Source organism: Bemisia tabaci, chromosome 3 (genome assembly GCF_918797505.1).
Source record: "Bemisia tabaci chromosome 3, PGI_BMITA_v3".
NCBI lineage: Eukaryota > Metazoa > Arthropoda > Insecta > Hemiptera > Aleyrodidae > Bemisia > Bemisia tabaci.
The window spans coordinates 35,983,079-36,002,154 of NC_092795.1; the positions used below are offsets into that span (position 1 = coordinate 35,983,079).

At 41.9% G+C, this 19,076-nt stretch overlaps 2 protein-coding genes across 6 annotated transcripts in view; one reads left to right on the forward strand and one right to left on the reverse strand.

Moving 5' to 3' along the window:
• jv (javelin) overlaps positions 1-15,771 on the forward strand; it is a 76,725-nt gene extending 60,954 nt beyond the window's left edge. For 2 of the 3 annotated variants that reach the window (XM_072298272.1, XM_072298273.1), the window contains exons 4-6: positions 6,176-6,296; positions 9,798-10,155; positions 11,526-15,771. In XM_072298272.1, the coding sequence (XP_072154373.1) occupies positions 6,176-6,296; positions 9,798-10,155; positions 11,526-13,633 (2,587 nt within the window). In that variant the 3' untranslated portion in view covers positions 13,634-15,771. The remainder of the gene's footprint in view (positions 1-6,175; positions 6,297-9,797; positions 10,156-11,525) is intronic. The other variant, XM_072298274.1, reaches the window with a different exon arrangement.
• Positions 1-19,076, reverse strand: part of MCU (mitochondrial calcium uniporter) — a 389,493-nt gene that overhangs the window by 75,775 nt on the left and 294,642 nt on the right. The gene's annotated exons all lie outside the window — the stretch shown is intronic.

The following is a 19,076-nucleotide window of genomic DNA, read 5'->3' on the forward strand; positions in this document are numbered from 1 at the left end:
GATTTGTCTCCGTGGAAAATGAGAGGAGGAAGAAAAAAAACAATTCACAATAGACTGGTGAGGTGAGGAGGGGAGATCTGATATACAGGGTGTCCCGGGGTGAAACGGTCATACTGCAGCAGCGTGTTTTACGGGTGAATGAGACATTTCTCTTCTACAGAGTTGTTTTCAAAAGTGGCCGCTGAGGCAGCTATATACGGCCCCCGAATCTTTGATGAAGTTTATAATTTTTCTGAATTTTAACGGTAATTATTTCGGTACGGGATACGGGATAACGGTTAATTTATTTGCTACTGCCAATTTACGAACCATGTATTGCTATCCCGCAGTGAAAAGCTTGGAACGAGTCTTTGCTTGGAATATTACTTGATGGAGTCAGGCATAAAATACCTTCAGATCAAGTGAAAAATGGTAATTTGTTTCGCAGTCGGGAGGGGTTAAGTAATTCTGCATCATTCAGTTCCAAAGATGGGCAAAAATTTACAAAACTGCCTTTTTGGCAGTCGTTCGAAGTTTGAAGACAAAAACCATTGGTAAAGCTTGACAGCGCTGTTCCCAATGTTAAAAGCTCACGACGGCATAATAATGCAAATTATAGCTTGAAATTCCGACGTAATGATCTTGGGAGTGAGGTATGTTTGGTTCCCAGTTGCCTGGGACAAGACATGAAATTAAACAAATACAACTGCTAGGCTGTCACAAGGCTAGTAACTACACATGAAACCAAGATCTTAACGATGCATGAAAACCGAAAATAGATGTTTTTGGCCCGAAAAAATGTTTTCCGCCGTGTTAAAAAACTGTGTTTCCTAGATGAGGCAGATTCGGGCAGACATCATTAGAAATGATACGGAGCCAACGATAATCTTTGTAAAGTAGTACTATTTAAACGTTTCATTCCCACTGATCAAAAAGTATGAATAACCCAGCCAGAGGAAGAAATGGCTCTTTCTTCGGTAAAATTCTCCTACCGTGGCCAATGAGCACACCTGTCGACGAACGACTCCGTACATCTCCGCTTTTAGTTATGAAACTTTCCCCGAACAATAGAACTTGAGAAATAAACTTTGTGTCTATAAAGTCAAGCGACGATGAACGGAACTTGGAGACACTTCTTCTATCCTATCGGGAGTCCGGCACTCAAGCCTGTTTTGTTCTGGTTTCTGCTGCACGCTTGATGAAAGCTCTCGGGACCTTTAAAGGGCAAAGATTTCCTCGGAGGAAACATGATTGCCAGCTTATTTGTTGTTATCGTTCCGCAACATTGATGCCTCTGATGAAAAACAGACAAACCTCAAGCTTTGGGTTCCAGGAGAGGAGATCACGGCTTAAATTAGCGTGTATGAATCCATGTGCTTTAATCGCGACAGAAAAACTTTAACGGATAAAAATAGTTTATCGTCGATTTAGATTCGTTACTATGGTCAACCCTGGGAATTTGATGCTACTCAATCTACGGTGGGATATATGTAAGATAACGTCATGAGTTATACGTTAGGCTAGTGATAGAGATATTTCGATGAAAGAAAGTATACTAATTCTGCCGTGCTAAGGAAAAACGCCGTATGAACCTTTAGGCGTTGCCGAAATTCCTTCAATAACTCACGAATTCACGGGGAAAATTTTTGTCACGCTAATGTCAGGAGGGCGACGACCAGTGGCATGGCGCGCGTGCTTTGCGATATATCGATTGATCGGCCATTTTAAACCTTTGGAAAAGTAACGATATACAGAGTGTTCGCAGCGAACACCTTAATAATCAATTATTTACCACAGCTTCAAATGGGCGATAGATCGCAAAGCGCGCCAGGCCTTTGCTTGAGACATGTCAAGTTCCTTGAGATGGTGCAGCCCAATGTGAGCAGCTATGTCTAAGATAACGGGCCAACTTTCATAGTCTAATTGCTATACTGAATTTATGATTTTTAAAGGAATGCGATGCACGGAGACCAACAAGTAGTTAACATTTGTAGTTTGTGTGGATCATTATTTCTTGGGAAAACTCAGTTCGCAGAGAGAATGAGAACTTTCTTGCATAAGCCTGAACAATCAATGTGGAGCTGTTTCATGGAGCAATTTGACAACTTGGAGGAGCAGAATGATAAAACTAAGAGAAACTTCCCAGACATCGTTATTGCAGGGGTTGACTCATTTGAGAGTGGCTTTCTTTGGATGCTTGACTTGACTCTTGACCTTCCATCCTCGACCCGATTAAAATGTCTCCTTCCTTGAATGGGATTACAGGGTCAAAGATGAACCTGCAGCTTTCAGAGCATTTTGTCATCGAGCGGATTCTCCTGACAAGCACGTAACAGCAGTGGCGTGGCGTGAATTGCGACGTATCGATTGTTATGCCATTTAAACCCATGGTAAAGAATCGATTATTAAGGTGTTCGCTGCAAACATCCTTTATCGATCCTTTTCCATAGGTTTAAATGGCATAACAATCGATATATCGCAATTCATGCCACGCCATTGCGTAACAGTAGATTTTCCTCTCGACGTAGTCGATTTGGACTACATTTTACAGTTCGGAACTATAGTTTCTGGCTCATCTGAAAAAACACTTACGTGCATAGGGAAACTAATGGTACATACGCTTTTTCAACACTGAGCCAGAAATTATAGTTCGGAATTGCAAAATGTAGTCCATTTGATTGTTACGGAAGTAGATCCTGACTAAGTTTGGCTCGGAATAAAAGCTGTTTTTGAGACATCTTACTCTCGATATGGTGGTCTACGTAGACTTCCACTTGCATTTTTTTTAACAAGAGCCTATATTTAACAGAATACATATACTATTTCACGTTTTGTGAGGCAAAAGTGTAATTCAATTGGCGAATTGCGACGGATAAAACGAGTATTTTTGAGGAAATGTATGCATATTTGTTATTGAAATTTTTAGAAATTTTAGATTAAATTGCGAACGAAACTGTCAGAAAAATTCGAAGAGAAATATTCGCAATTTTCCAAGGCCATTCGTTGTCTATTGAAGGAAATGTTGCAACGTCTTCGGGTTCATACTGCGTTCTTATTCCTTTGCGCGAAGGGCAAAGAATGAGTGGAAAAGAGCTCCTCATAAGAGCGGCTGAAGCCTTCCGCAAATGAGAAAAATCGCGGTTCACGGAATGGTCCGCAAACCTGGAATGCATAGGGGTTGTTGACGCGCGCGGGGCCTGCGGAAGCTGCGGTCTGTTGGCGAAATTCCGTCGCGGCATCAGGGCGGATTAAATTGGCGGCGGGAATGCCTCCATAACGAGTTCCTACGATCCCGTGGTGTCTCGTTCATATCGTTAGGGCCTATCGTTAACGTCAGAATAATGGCTCTCAAACGAGCAAGAGCACCGTTTGAGACCACCCTCCACCCTTCCTCCAGCCCTCCTTCTACCTATCGGCGCGACATCGACGTTGCTCGGTCCCGGAAGAATATTCAAATTTCCCCCGCGTGGACAGCCTGGAAAAACCTCTGTGGACTCTCTCTAGTCCTGCTTCATGAAACTCGACGAATGACGGTGATACCTCTCTCTAAGCGCGTGATCAGGGGGGTGAAGCTTGGGGGGGAGGGTCCCCCTCCCCCGAAAGCAAAAAAAAAGGGGTCTTCTTCAAAAAAAGTTCGGGGACCCCTTCCCCCGGACCCTCTTCATTCTGAAAGGGGCCCCCTCATCCTGCCGAGCCTCTACACCCCCAACTGAATTCTAGAATCATGTCAGAGTCATCTGGGCTTCTTTCGAGGGTCGTTATCACTAGTAGTCATTAGTCCCATGTACGGTTGTCTCCGTCTGAAATCAAATTTTAGGCACGAATGTCCCGTCTTCGGCCAGAAATTTTTTGGTTTACGGTCGGTCGCAAATTGAACGAATATAACCTGAAATCATCGGGGTCAGTCGATCAGAGAGCTTACGCCAGACTTCAGGGTAACTTGAGCCGACCCTTAACTCACGCTCCTTAACCACACAGCTGTTCCACAAAATTCCAGTCCTGGATCTTAAATTGATACGTGCGTGACAGAACGGAAAGTGTGCGTGGCAGCACGAAATTATTGGCGGATAAACAAATAATTCACGATTTTTGGATTGGAGTGAGATAACAAGAAGTCTATGATGAGAGCGAACGAGGAAGGTTTGGTGAGGATCTTCCTTTGGCACCGAAAGATATTGGGTTCCAAAATTCAATTCTGTCACGTGACGAGTGAAATTCTATTTTGTGAACTGAGCTTCATGTAAGATACGTTGATGTTATGAAAATTTAAGCTAGGATACAGGATACATTGTTGGTAATTTTAACGAGCGATTGGTTTAATCGAATCGAGATATAAAAAGAGAACACTGAAAAAAATGCTTGGCATAATGACTCTTAAATTCGCCGCGAAGTTTTTTTCACCTCGAGTCAGGCCGAATATTTCCAAGAAAAAAATGAAAACACATTGGTCAGGCAAAAAGTAACTTAAATTAAGCAGCATTATGCTTGATTTAAGAAAACATACATCTTGCGGAAAATTTAGGAATCGGCATACTTAAGCCAAACCCTTTATTTCAAGGGATTTTTTTTGCAGGAAAAGTAAGGTGACTATTCACAAGTGCAACTGTTCATTGCGAAGAAAAAGAAGACATGAACATAACTATGCTAAAAGGAACCATGTTGCACGAAAACCCTATGCACATAGTTCCTTTTAGCATAAATACATACGTCCAAATATCAGTTCCACTCAGTAAGCTACAATGACAAGGAGCATTCACGATATCTAGGTTTTAACAGAATTTAAGTTTCTTAGACCAGTTTTTGAACACGTAAAACATTTTGGACTCCGCAGCTGGATTTTCCGATAGTATGTACCTGGAGTCGCGGGGAGTTTCATGATTTTCCCGCACATTTCATTTGATGGTTGTAGTCTCTCTCGTTCGACAAAAGGACGAAAAAGCCGGTTATAAGAAAATGCGACAACGCTGTACAGGAATAATATTAAGGAGGCGAGGCTGCGATCCCTGCAAGACTGCTAATTAAGTGACGATATGGAGCAAGTATTCGCAGGGATGCGGGAACGCCCGATCGCGGGCTCGCAGTGGCGTGGCGTGAATTGCGATATATCGATTGTTATGTCATTAAACCTTTGGTAAAGAATCGATTATTAAGGTGTTCGCTGCGAACACCCTATTTATCGATCTTTTTCCATAGGTTTAAATGGCATAACAATCGATATATCGCAATTCACGCCACGCCACTGGCGGATCGGGCCCCAGGGTGTCATCTTACGGCATCGCGCTCGCAAATGTGCCGACCCCTTTATGATTAACGCCGTTACCACCTTTAAAACGATGAAGTGCAGGAATGGGGTAGTTTATTGACCCTTCGAATTAATGCTCTGCACAGGGACAAGACATTTTCTGGTCCTTCAGACTGTAAAGTCCGAGGTGTCTATCGGTAGCCTGCCATTCTACATCCTTACTCATTTCGTGCCTTTCCCTTGCTTTCCTAAAACTTCATATTTTTGGCGATTTTTAAAAATTGTTGGGTTTTTCTTACCTGTCCTCTACTTTTTCTTCACCTCCCACGCATTTATAACTGTAGACTGATTGCGGTAGACGTGCGAGTCGTTAAGACAGGAAGTTGGAAATTTAGCCGTTACATTTCAGTATACTGAAAATCTCAACTGAGGGAAAAAGCTCATTCGAGCACGATTTTCCCTCATAGAAATATGCGGTTTGGTGCAAAATTAATTACGATCAGGCTGTATATCATCTCTTTGAGGAAAAATTGTGCTCAAATGAGCTTTTTCCCTCAGTATTGAGATTTTCAGTTTACTGAAATGTAACGCACGTTGGCTACATTTCGACTTTCTCTTTAAAGATTTTTATTCAAACCTATTTGATAAAAATAAGAGAGAAGAATTAATAACCGTACCAGTGATTATGATTAACCAAACGATATTCACTTACAAGGTAGAGAGGTTTGATGGTTCATCAGAGATCTGGTGAAACTGATTTGTAATACAATAATTTAGACCCAAACATCCAACTCTTCAGGTTGCCAGGCCAATAATTTACCGTATCTCTTGTCTGGTGCCTAGTTCGGCCACTTTAATTGAGTCTTTCATGTTTCTTGATCCTGTCAAAGTTTAAAAGATGACAGATTTCAGCAAGTCCGCCTAGCAAATAAATTGAATTGGTACTGTTGACAGGGACGCAATCTTGGAAGAAGAGTGGGTGAGTCGACTGCGAGTTAAGGGAGACAAAATGTCGGAGTCACCGATTGAGAAGAATCAAGACGAGAAAATAGACCAACAAAAATCCTCAAACCAAGTAAGTCATCATTTCCTGAACTTCTAGGTATCTTCTCCAGTTTGACCGTCCTCACAAGTAATTATCAGAATTCTGGTTTATCATGTGGAATCACGAATTATGACCCATTTGATTGGTTTGCTAACGGTGAAGTATAGATGAGTATTATGGGTTTGATGCTGGCAATCATTCTTTTCTGAAATAAACCAAGAAGGTTAACGGTGTTACTGTCCTTCCTATTCTCACTCGAAAAGACGTTGCATTACTTTCTAAATAAAGAGCTTTGGCTAAATGGTGGAATGCCACAAATGGAGTGAGATTTTTAATTATTATTTTGGAGGATTTTTCTCACAAAAATTACGTTTTTGGATAAGAACTGATTGAAAGACAGGCCGTGGCCAAGTCTTCCAAACCTAGAGACTGTAAAAACTGCTAAAATTTGAGAGTCAATAAATTTTAATTCCTATTTATTTCATGGTTATTTTTCGTTGAAAATTTCATAATTAATTATTTCATATGAATGTAATTCTTCAAAAAGGAAGATCGACTGAAATTTCCAAAATTAAAAATAAGATAAGGTCCAAGTTCGCAGGGAAACGCCATTAGGTTGGCGTCAACGCGTTTTTACAGGAACCTTACACTGCATAGTTCATAACTCAAATAAACATTGTTCAGAACGATTTCCTAGTTGTGCTGCAAATTTTAGTTGTTTTCCCTCAGCTTAAATCGGTTTACGCTCCGTGCGCCGCCAATATTTAGTTCGCTCCACTCACTTCAAAAACACGAGGTTTCACTCCAAAGTCAGCTTCATTTTTCTGCAGTGTTTTGTCGGAGTTGGGTCACAACTTTTAGCATCTGAACTTCAACGTTCCGCGGGGCAAAAGTTGTGATCGTCCGCTAAATGACCCTTCACGTAAATGCTTGTTCCTAAGTCCCAAGATTAAACACCTCCTGGGCGGCAGCGTTGCCACGTCAATCGAATTAAATCTTCCTTGCCCCAGCTTTTTGAGCAAAAAAGGGAACATTCTGTAAAGAATTGACACTTGCGCTTGAGAGTTATCGTATCCATTGAGACAGTCTCACGATCCAACTTTAGGATGTTGTCACGGAAGACTAACATTCGAGATAGAGACAACTTCATTTCATGCAAAACTTAACGTAAACGAATAGTGATTGCTCATTTATGCTATCCAAGTCACCTAATAGACCATCGCGATACAAAGAAGCTTGAACTACCAATCGTGCAATTTAATGATCGAAGCGGAGAAATAAAAAAATAATATAGTTGGAGGCGATATTGGCCTTATAATCACTCGATTCGTTTCATTTGGGATATAATTAAAACCTACATCGATAACAGGAAAAAATAAATCTGTGTTTTAAAGAGAATCTCTTTTGCTTGAATTGGATCAGAATGGTACTTAAAAGACACGATAATCTTTAAAAGGAATTCGCCCATTGTATCACTTAAACGAAAGCCAATGTAAATGAAAATAGGAGCCAGGAATTGTTTAAAGGTTTTGAGGAGGAAATAATAAGAATTTCACCACAGAATGTATGAGAGGCTTGGAGAACAAGGCGTAAAAATGCAGTTTATGAAAAAGTTAAAATAATAATGATTTCAAGTAAAACTAGTCTTAATGCATATTCTGCGAGAAATTTGTCCCCAAATTCAAATTTCTAAGAATCTAAAAGTCAATTTGAACTTTCTTTCTGCCTTTAGTATATCTATGTAATTTCTAAACTTTAAACACGTATTTCTCAAAATAGCAAAAACTGCACTTATGCGCCTTGTTGTCAAAGCCCCTCATATGAAGTTATGATGCGATTGCATTGGGCATAAAAGTCTCTTAGATCCAGAGTCCAGACTCTTAAAACATTTGACAAAGAAAGAATACTTTTAGGATTTTTGCTTGAACCGGAAGGAAATCCGCTTAAATTAAGAAGCTTGACTCTCGGTTCAAGCAGAAATCCGATTGAATCAGAAGTATATGTCTCTTGTCAATTTTTTTAGGAGGCTAGACTCTGGATCCAAAAGACTCTTTGTCTGATGTGGATTCGATGATGATCCCTCCAAAATTCATGTTCTGACCCGCCTAACTTTCATGAATGACTAGAAACATGATGGATAACGGTTTTCGCCACGATTGATTTTCGTTCTAGATCCTGGAGTGATATTTTCACCAAGTTTCATGCTTTTAGCCTAAAACGAAATCGTCACCTTTCGGCCTAAGTATCACAAGCGCCATGTGATGTTTAAAAATTTCCGCCGCCATTATATTTTTAAGCAGAGAAATTGTTCAAAGAAGCTGTCCGAAAATTTCACTAAATTTTCTTTAAGCTGCCGATTAAATTCAGTGATATTTTCAAACAGATTCAACCAGCAATTTATTCCGATATAAGAAATAAAATGGCGGCGGAAATTTTGAAACGTCGTGCTGCTTGTGATACTTCCGACAGAGCACAGGGAAGAATTTCATGAGCCGCCCTGCGCCGTCCGCAGCGCGCATGGCGCACGACCCACTTTTCATTAATACACTTCATCTGGCGTTGAGAGTTCACTAATTACTTCACTTGACCAGTGTGTAATTTTAAAAGTCGAAAATTAAAAAAAAAAAAAAAAATTACACGATACAAGAATTCCTCCACTAGGGAGCTCTCCCCGCAAGAAATCGTTCCCCACTCGCCCGCCGGGAGAGTCGCGGCGCGCGGCGCGCCGCCATCTAATCGCGCACTAAATCGCGCACTAGCGCCTACAAACCTAAAGGGATACGTCGCGCATGGCGCAATGCTGGAAGTATCCCTTTAGGTTTGTAGGCGTCCGCGTTTCGAGCTGGCAGCACGCCGCGACGCGACGCGGCGTGCCATAAACTAGCCAACAATTAATAGGTCAGGGTGTTAAGATGTAGACACTTTGACATCAAATTCGAAATTAGCGACTCAAGAAACATCAGTAACGAAACTTTCGTGATCTTTCTGTCATTATTCGACTTATTTCTTCCTATTCTACAGTTTTGGATCATAGTGCGCCGCGGGCGGCGGCGCACATGATATTCTCCCCTGTACTCAATCGTGATACTTCTGCCGGAAGGTGACGAAATGTCCCGACCCTACACGGAGAAAAAAACTTCGTACGCAGGACCCGAGGTTTAGGTCATATGGATCTCTGAAGTTTTCGGATTGAGCATCTGAACACTTTAGGTCCAGCTGCTGAGGTTTGGATCACCTATCTGAAACTTCAGTTCTTACATCTGAAGTACTTCGGTTTTCACATCCGAAGAACTTCGGTTCTCACATCTGAAGTACTTCAGATGTAAGAACTGAGGTTTCAGATGTGTGATCCGAACCTCGACAGCTAGACCTAAAGTGTTCAGATGCTCAATCCGAAAACTTCAGAGATCCAAATGACCTAAACTTCGGGTCCCACGCACGAGGTTTTTTTCTCCGTGTAAGCGACCACAATATAGGTAATTCCATCCACTTGAAAAGCATGTAAAACTAAGATCTCTGAAACTGTCGCAGGTGAGAAGCGAGAGCGGAATTGGATCTCCGGAACTGCGCATGCGCGCCAAAGTGATCACGGTGGAGAGCGAGAGCTTGGGGAGCTTGAGCGACTGCGACACGGAGCCGAGCACCTACGCCACGTGCTGCTCCGAATGCGAGCGCTCAGAGGACCAGAATCCGACCACCATCCCCGCGCACCCCAACAACCTCCCCCGCCGCCCACGCAACGACACCCCCCACCTCGACAGCGACCACGGCCCGGACACCAATAACAACAAGGATCCCGGGAAGCGAGGGGCGGAGCGCAGGGAGCGGACCCAGGAGAGCCGGCTCCACGAAGCCATGAACTACCAGGTCAAGACCAACCCAAAATCAGGTATGTTTCGTGCAGATCCACGTCCGCCATTGGATCGCTTAAGGCGGCAATAGGGCCGTTGAAAAGATAGTATTCGAAGAGAGGAAACCCGTGTTGGTGCTGCTACATACAGCCATTTAGTATACACAGAGGACAAAAGTGGCGAAGACTAAATTGCTAGACTATGTTTGATTTTCAGAAAATTTAGAAGCCAGTGCTTCATTCTTGGTGTCGATTAATATGTCTCTTGTCGAGTGATTAGGCATCTGTTACGAGGTTAAATTCCTGAAGATCATATGGATTGTATTTAGCAAAATGGAACCAGCGCGATTACAGTGTTGTTAAAATGTTGCTTCTTCATAAGTATCTTGTAAGTAAAAATCTCTCATAATGGCGAATACTTTTGGCTTTCCACCAAAGATTGTTAATTTTAAAAAGAAATAATTGTGTGAGCTTGTATAAAGTATTTTAAAAGAAAAGGAGAAGTTGAACGATTCTGAAAATACTGTAATCGCGCTGGTTCTTTTAAGCTAAATGCGATCCATACATAAAAAATAAAACTAACAAATATTGTTCTAATCCATCGACGCAGGAATCAAGCGCAAATTCTTTTATTCTACTTTTTCTCTTCAAATTGTGAGTGAATTTCTAGGACAGAGATTATCCAATTACAAGTTGTAACGTTTTCACACATTCATTTTTCTGACCTCCGAGATTTACAACGGAAGGAATATAACAGTTTTTACTGTATTTATCGAACTCTCATCTCTCGCGCTGGATTCCTTTTGAAATTACCACCTTGGTCATCATAACAGATCTTGATAGAGCTTAACAGGAAAAGGGTGGGCATGTAAAAACATAAAAATGGCGTATCGTTATGCATGAGCGTCTTCTTATCTCTGAAGATGATTCGATGGACGCCATATTTTGTAGTTCCATTATTTCAGCTACTCGTCATTTTTTTCGAATTTCGAGATCGCAATTTCTGCAGTTGTCAGAAGACTGAAGAATTCACTTACCAATTTTGACAAACAAATTCAACGTAATATAGCTGCGCGGTTTTTTCAGAGGAAAAATATCGCATTCGAGTGCCGTTTAGACAGTATCGAGTGCGATGTTTTTCTTTTTAAAAAAACACAGTTGTTGCTTGCATTTGTTTGTCAAAATTGGTGAGTGAATTCTTTAGTCTCCTGAAAACAGAATTGCGATCTCAAAATTCGACAAAAATGACGAGTAGCTGAAAAAATGGAACTAGTTGATGCGATAAATCGCATATCGTTCTGACACAAAATGTGGCATCCCTCGAATTACCTTAAGATTTGAAATCTGAGAGACTTCTCTAAAAAAAGCATAATATTGAAATAAGTAGCTGACATATTCTCATATTTCAGGTAAAAAGCTCGAGGGTGAGGAGATGCACATCAAAATCACGGAGACGAAAGAAAACATCAAGGCTATCACAACCATCCATCTCTTCCACACGCCCGACCATTCCTCGGAGATTGAGGGCAACGTCAGCCGGAAGAAGAGACTCTTCACGCCGAACAAAAAACCGACCGAGACCGGAAGCGGCGGCAAGTACCGGAAACTGTTCTACGAGCTCCCGGATACGTCAACCGGTACCCATTTCGCGGAGGAGGAGTTCGTGTACGAACCCCGCTTCCGCACGACCACCACGAAGCTGGTCATGAAGGCGCGGAGCATGATCAACCTCAACGACGAGGACCAAGCGAACGGGGAGCACATGGCCGCCGCAAGCCCGGATCGCACATCAGGGGTGAGGAGTTCGAGGAGCTTCCGGGATATCCAGCGGCACAAGTCAGAGCCGGATCTGGACGCCATCCGAACCGCGAGAGAAAGCGCCAAGCGTTTCGATTTCAAGGACGCCGGTCACTGCCAGCACTTGCACTCGGAGTCAAGCGATCGGGTGGCAGCGGAAAATATGAAAAACCTCGCGAAAGATGAGAATAGAAACATATTAAACCTTACAGACCATTCACGTAGCGGGACGAACACGAACCATCCGGCCCGAGGGACCAAAACCTTCGATTCCGCCCGGGGCGCGTCGACGCTCCCGAAGGTCCGAACTAACGAGACCAGATCCGGAGAGTGCTGGATCACCGGAGCGACCTTCAAAACCCCGACAGAGGTCAAACCCGAGAATTTCCACTGGGGCACGTGTCCCCGCCGCGATAGGTTCTGCTTCTACTACCCGCGGAAACGCAACCGGGAGATAATCGACGACGAGCTGCCCGATCCGGATAAGGTCAAGGACATACGGAAGAAGTTCGAGCAGACCATCAAGACGGAGCACGCAAGCCAGACGTCGCCGAGACCCGCGTGCGGGAACCGGAAGAGCCACTTCAACACGTGGTCGCCGACGTACCACACGTACCCTACCGTCGAGATCACGCAGAAGAGTCACAAGCTCTCGGAGTCGCCCAAGTACCGCTACTGGTCGGACACGACGAGCGTCTCGTCCGGAGTGGCCAGCGATTTCAGCTGCGAAACGGACTCAGAGTCTAGTCCCAGGGCGGAGACGCTCGAGACCTACCACAGGAGCGAGTCGGATCCCGGACAGCCCGTCTCCGCCGACACGCTGAAGAAGATCCGGGCGTGCGGGACGTCGACGACCTACTACGGCGGCCGCGTCATCGCCTGCGACAAAGGGACCGTCCGGAGCCCCATGACGATGACCATCATGGACGAGATCAGGCAGAACATCAAGGAGAACGAGGTTAACCTCCAGTTGGGCATCAAGTCGCTCCAGAACAAGTACAGCGGCATGAAGTTCAAGCTTGTCAAAAGCAACAGCTGCGGCAGCAGGTTGGAACTGACGGGCACCAACGCGAGCAGGCTCCGGAGGCAAAACCAACAGGAGAAGAGATTAGAAAGGCTAGAGAGTGTGAGTGAGAACGACCTAACGAATCCCGGTCACGAGCGGAAGGAAAACACAACGCACTATCCGCCTGAAGACACCAATTTAGACAAGAGATCTTGTTCGGAGTGTAGCTTACCCCAGGAAAGAAAGCAAGACGTAGTTGAAGAGTCTTTCAAGTGTAGCATACTTCAAGAGAATCAACAAGACGCGGCTGAGGAGTCCCCCCCGAAGTGCAGTTTACCCCAGGAGAAGGAACAAGAAGTTCCTGAGGAGTCTCATTACCATTCGGATTACAATTCGATCTGTCTCATTGAGAACGGCGAGGTCCAGACCTCGGCTCAGCCGGGCGATCTGAGGGATTTCATCCGGGCCAAAGGGCAGAGCACGAGGGACATCGTGAAAGCCTTCGAGTCGGCGGCCCACAAGGAGGAGACGCCAACTGCGCCTTGGAGGAGCCTCGTGGAGTCCCGACGGCAGGCCAACCGAATGGCAGAAGTCAAACGCGCTCCTCTCTTCGACGAGATGGAGTTCGAGGAATTCGAGGTCCTCGACGAGTCAGCTGCCAGAAAGAATGCGAACCAAAGCAGTCCGCCCGTCGTCATAGAACAAAGCTCGTGATAACGGAGCGATAAGTTCCTTTTGAAATTTAAGACGAATGCTGCCGTGGTAGGGAAAAACACCATAAGAACTATCAGGCGTTGCCAAATTTACTTTTAATAAAACACAAATTTCCTGCTGAACTTATGAATAATTTCCTTGACATTTTTCAGACAATTTTGTTCGCAATTTCATCTCCAGCTCCTGAAAATTTCAAGGAAAAATATTTCCAACACCACTCAGAAATAAACATTATATTGAATGAAATTTGGCAACTCTCGAATGCTCATACTCCGTTCTTCCTCAGCACGGTAGAATGGATCAGTTAAGCTCGTCACAGAATCGTGACTTGATGGTTGGTTCATGTAGATTGGCTGAAAATAAAAAGATCTGTCCGAACAGCACCTTTCTACTTTCAATATTAACCGAGATATCGCGCTTAGAAAAATTTGGTTTATGACGTCATCCACCGCGGTTATGCATGCCATGATCTCTTCCACTTTGGATTCATCAACCGGTGATACACACATTTGCACTGTTCACTTAACGTGAAACTCAAATAAAAGCAAGGTGGAAGAAACCAAGGGTGTCACTACTGCGGTGGATGACGTCATTGACCGAATTTTTCAAAGCGCGATATCTCGGTTAAAATTGAGAGTTGCTGTTTGGACAGATCTTATTATTTTTAGCTCTTCTGCAAGAATCAAGTGTCGAAACACCATTCTGTGCCTGGCGCAACTGACCCGTTCTGAAAATAAGCAAGTCAGATCTGAAGTCCCTTTGTATTGAGATTTATAAGAGATGTGAGATTCATTTTTCATTGGCTTCAATTTAGACTCTGTACTTCCGTTGTTTCACTAACTGCCAGAATGATTACATATACACATACTGGTTGCAAATATTGTAAACTAAATATACCGAAGGACTAGGAGAACATACAAGAAAGAGAGGAGGAACAGAAAAGAGGGATTTGGAAAAGAGTTCATCAAGGATTACGATACAAATTACAAACTGTGTAATCTTCCTGTCGGTTTGCGACATCGGGAGCTGAGATGTCTTCTTTCAAAGGTACTCTATCTGGTCAATTTTTCTAAGAGTAGGTACGTAACAATCTAGCGATGGTTCTACTACAAATGAACGTTGCCAAGTTGCAAAACACCCAGTCAATCGAGTGTTTTCAGGAGTCTGAAATTTGCATACAGTTTTACTCCATTCTTGTTGGTGTCCTATCTTTTGACCACACATAAACTCTGTATATGCATTTAAAAACTATCCGATTCTTTGCCATACAAGTTTGAGTCTCAGGTTTCAGTCACCATTTATGTTGCATCATGTACCTATTTGTCCAAAATTGCTGCTCGTAAAACGGTTGGAACCGACTGAAAATTGTTTTGAAAGAATTTGGGAATAGAAGGAGATGAATGAGAGATGTACAGAGCTGTGCCACTCACAATAAGTTCGGAATGAAAAAGAGTTTAAATGGTCTAAAATTTAAAATAACTTTAAGTCATACTAAATCAGATTTGTGAATAACTAGGTGGAGTCGGTAAACCAAAAGGTCCTCTGAAAATATTCCGTCTTCGAAAGGGAAACGTTTCCGCAACTTCATTCACTTCGTTCATTCACTCGAAGTTCACAGTATGCGTAGTCTTGATTGACTAAAATCATGCGGATTGAGATCCTCTCAAAACTTCTGATGTATGTTGTAGACCTGCTTACTTTCGGAAAAATTAAAACTCTTTTGACATTTTGTAATGTTTATGAATTCAGTTGTTGTTATTAATTTTAAAACGATGAAGCGTTGAATTGCACGTGCGCATATTTCAATTGAATTACATTTTGCAATAAGGAACCACTACTTCTGGCTCTCTCATAAAAGCACATATCTACATAGAGAAGCCAATGGTATGTATGTTGTTTCTAAAATGGGCCAGAAATAGAGGTTCCTTTTTGCTAAATGTTATCCAATTTAGCTGTTAATTTGTTAATGCTTATAAGTTTATGAATTTGTTCTGATTTTAAAGTATGAGGAATGAAAATAAAAAAATAAATAAAAATTAAAGTGTTAGTAATTATATTTGTAGCTAGTTCATGCTGAGTTAGAAGTAAACATGGGATGATCGTGAAATGGAGGAGAGATGGAAATAATAAACATTCATTAATAGGGTATTAAAAATAAGTTTTAAGATTCATCATTAGGTCAAATGCAAAGTCTACACTGGAAAAAAAACACATTGGATCTGGAGTCCAGACTCTTAAAAACATCGACAAGAAAAAATACTCTTGATTCGATCGGATTTTTGCTTAGATCAAGAACCAAGCCTCTTAATTGGAGCGGATTTCCTTCATATTAAAGCAAAAATCTGATTGAATCAAGAGTATTTTTTCTTGTCAATGTTTTCAAGAGTCTGGACTCTAGATCCAATGTGTATTTTTCCAGTGTAGAGGATTCAATAAAACTAGTACGGAAAATATTCGATGATTTGAAACGTTGAAATAGTCCAGAGTTTTAATGGAGCCCTTACAAGAGACGGAAGTTTACATTTGGAATGATTAAAAGCTTAAGCATTTCGATAAGCTTGGCGGGAAGGCGGCAAGAAGTTGGAACTTTAATTGCAGCTGTTTTGGGAATCTAAGAATGACGGCTGAGTCGAGTCATTTTAAATTGCGTATAGAACTAGGACCACGACTGTCAAATTTCGTCTCAAATGTTGAATAAAGTTCAACTAAAGTTTCGAATTCATCGAAGTTATTATCATACTACGTGAAAGATTTGCACTAAATTTTCCGATGAGAAACTATAATTTCTGACTAAACCATAAAATCACCTATTTGTGGAACTAAATTTTAAAATTTGGAAACTAATGGCGCACAGTTGCACCTAAAATGAGCCAGCAATCGAAGTTTCATGATGCAAAATCAAGATATTTTGGCTGCAATACATAACAACACTGGAAAAAAAAACACATTGGATCTAGAGCCCAGACTTTTAAAAACATCGACAAGAAAAAGTACTCTTGATTCAATCAGAATCTAGCTTAGATCAAGAACTAAGCCTCTTCATTTAAGCGGATTCCGTTTTGATTCAGCAAAAATCCGATTGAATCAAGAGTATTTTTTCTTTTCTATGTTTTCAAGAGTCTGGACTCTAGATCCAATGTGTTTTTTTTTTCCAGTGAACTGATAACTACGGCAACATGGAAAAATCCTTTGCGTCTGCAACATTACACCGCCAATTCAATAAATAACAATATTTCATGCTCGTAATATATTTCCTGGGCGGTTTGCATTTGAGTTACGAATTTCTGGAGCATGCGAAAACTTCGAGCGCGCGGATTTCGTAAATCTTATTGTTTTGTTTTCGCTGCGCACTTCTAATGGAGCTCCCGCAGTAATGTTCTCCTCCAAGCCATTCACCCATTTTTCCCATAAGAAAATTGAACGAGAACAAATCAATTAACGAACAATGAATTAAGGTCATTTTTTCATCTTCAGAGACTTTGGATTCTAACAAAGAGTCTTGGCAGTAGTCAAATCGCAGTCTTGCTCTTATTTTCAACTGATGTTTGTTAAAATAAAACGAACTTCAAATTGGGATTATTGCTTGTTTACCACAGATAAAATAAATGATATATGATTTTTTTAATTCTAAGGATATAATTTCGACTTGAGTGTTGTCCTCCCATACGAGGAGTAGATAGACATTATTGAGGGAAGTCGTAGAAACCCGTGCTCGCTTCTGATTAGTGCCGGATAACATCATTCGGTTCGGCGCGAAACCGGGGCGTTTTGAATTTGCGGATAAGTTGAGCGATTTGAACTGCATATTTCTCGGTTGTAGAGGTACTTTCTTTTGCGTTTTCAATGTGCGCATCGTGTTCTACGCGCCATTTACCTTTGGAATGATGAATTCGCAAGTCAAAATTCGTTCATAGCTCAGTGACCCGTTTCCGGAGGTCCTGGTGAATTTGTTCTATTCTGCGCAAAAATCCGTGATTTTACCATAGGATTTTCGATTTTGATCATTGATGGGAATTCCTCACAGAATTCGGACAAGATCTCTGACTGAGACCCGACAACTACGTTCGGAAGCGGGAGACGATATTTTGAGACAGCGTCACTCTGGCTGCAAGTAAACTTGACTGACGTAGGTATTTACATTTCCAGGAGGGCAAATAGAGTCTCAAAAGCTGCAGCGGCCCCTCAAAAAGCACGATCGAGACGACTCCACGCCCACGCAGGCAGTCGCAGGAGTGGATGACATCTGAACCCACATATTTATAACAGGAACACTTCTGAAAGTATATATATTATTCAAAAGCGAGAAAAAAAACCCCTTCAACCACCGCGTTTGTCAAAAACGGCAATTGAGTGATGATTGATAAGCATGCTTAATCGCACGGTTCGTTCGACGATGCCTACGCTAGGAAAAATGTTTGTTTTCTTGTGTCGTATGAACATTCGCGAGTTGCCAAATTTACTTCAATAAAATGGTAATTTTAGAGGAAGGTTATGAATATTTTTCCTTGAAATTTTCAGGAACTCTGGCTAAAATTGCAAACAACAATATCTGAAATATTAGTGGAAAAATATTCATAAGTTCATCAGGAAAATAGTGTTATATAAATGGAAATTTGGCATTATTTTTAGATTACAATTACAGAGCTTCATACGGCGTTTTTCTTTAGTACGGCAATATTATTCTTGGTTTGTGTTAGTGTTGGAAGTGGCACACAAACCAACCGAAATTTCGTGTTGAATTCAGCACAGAAAACAGTGAAAAGCCCGGTAAATCGCAGAGTCAATCAGAGGTATGGATTACCTCCAGTGGCGAAGTTTGAATAACTGATTATCGATGTTTCCCTGTTTGAAGCTATGGTGAATGATACACATTATTGAAAAAATAATTGCTTCAGTTACGAAGAGCTTCAATCTCACATCAGTATTGCGATTTTGGAAAATGAGAAATTTACTCATAGCGGCAGTTAAATCGATTTATATATCTGAATTATTTGGCAAAAAGGTTATGCAATAGAAGATGCAAAATGCAGAGTTGAACGATGGTTTGGTACTTAACTTTAATCTCTGACTACGACACTCGCTTTCCGTGCCGTGAACTGACCAAAAAACCTATCCTGCACAATGCATGTCAATACATACAAGCGCTTTGTTAAATCCAAATGGTGGATCTATAAGCATTAAAATTATACAGGGTTATTCAAAAGTCACGCACCACTGGGCATGAGGGGGTTGGCCATTTGAAATTTTTGAGTTGCCCCCCGCACCCCTCCCTCCCCCCGAGGGAATCAAAAACTGGAAAGTACCTAAAAAATTTTCCTCACAATACGAGGAAAAACGTCTTAAACCACAAGTCAAAATCATAATTAGGACTAAAGTTATGGCCAGTGGTGCGTGACTTTTGAAGGACCCTGTATAAGTGGATATTAGTGTGAATTGGCACGTA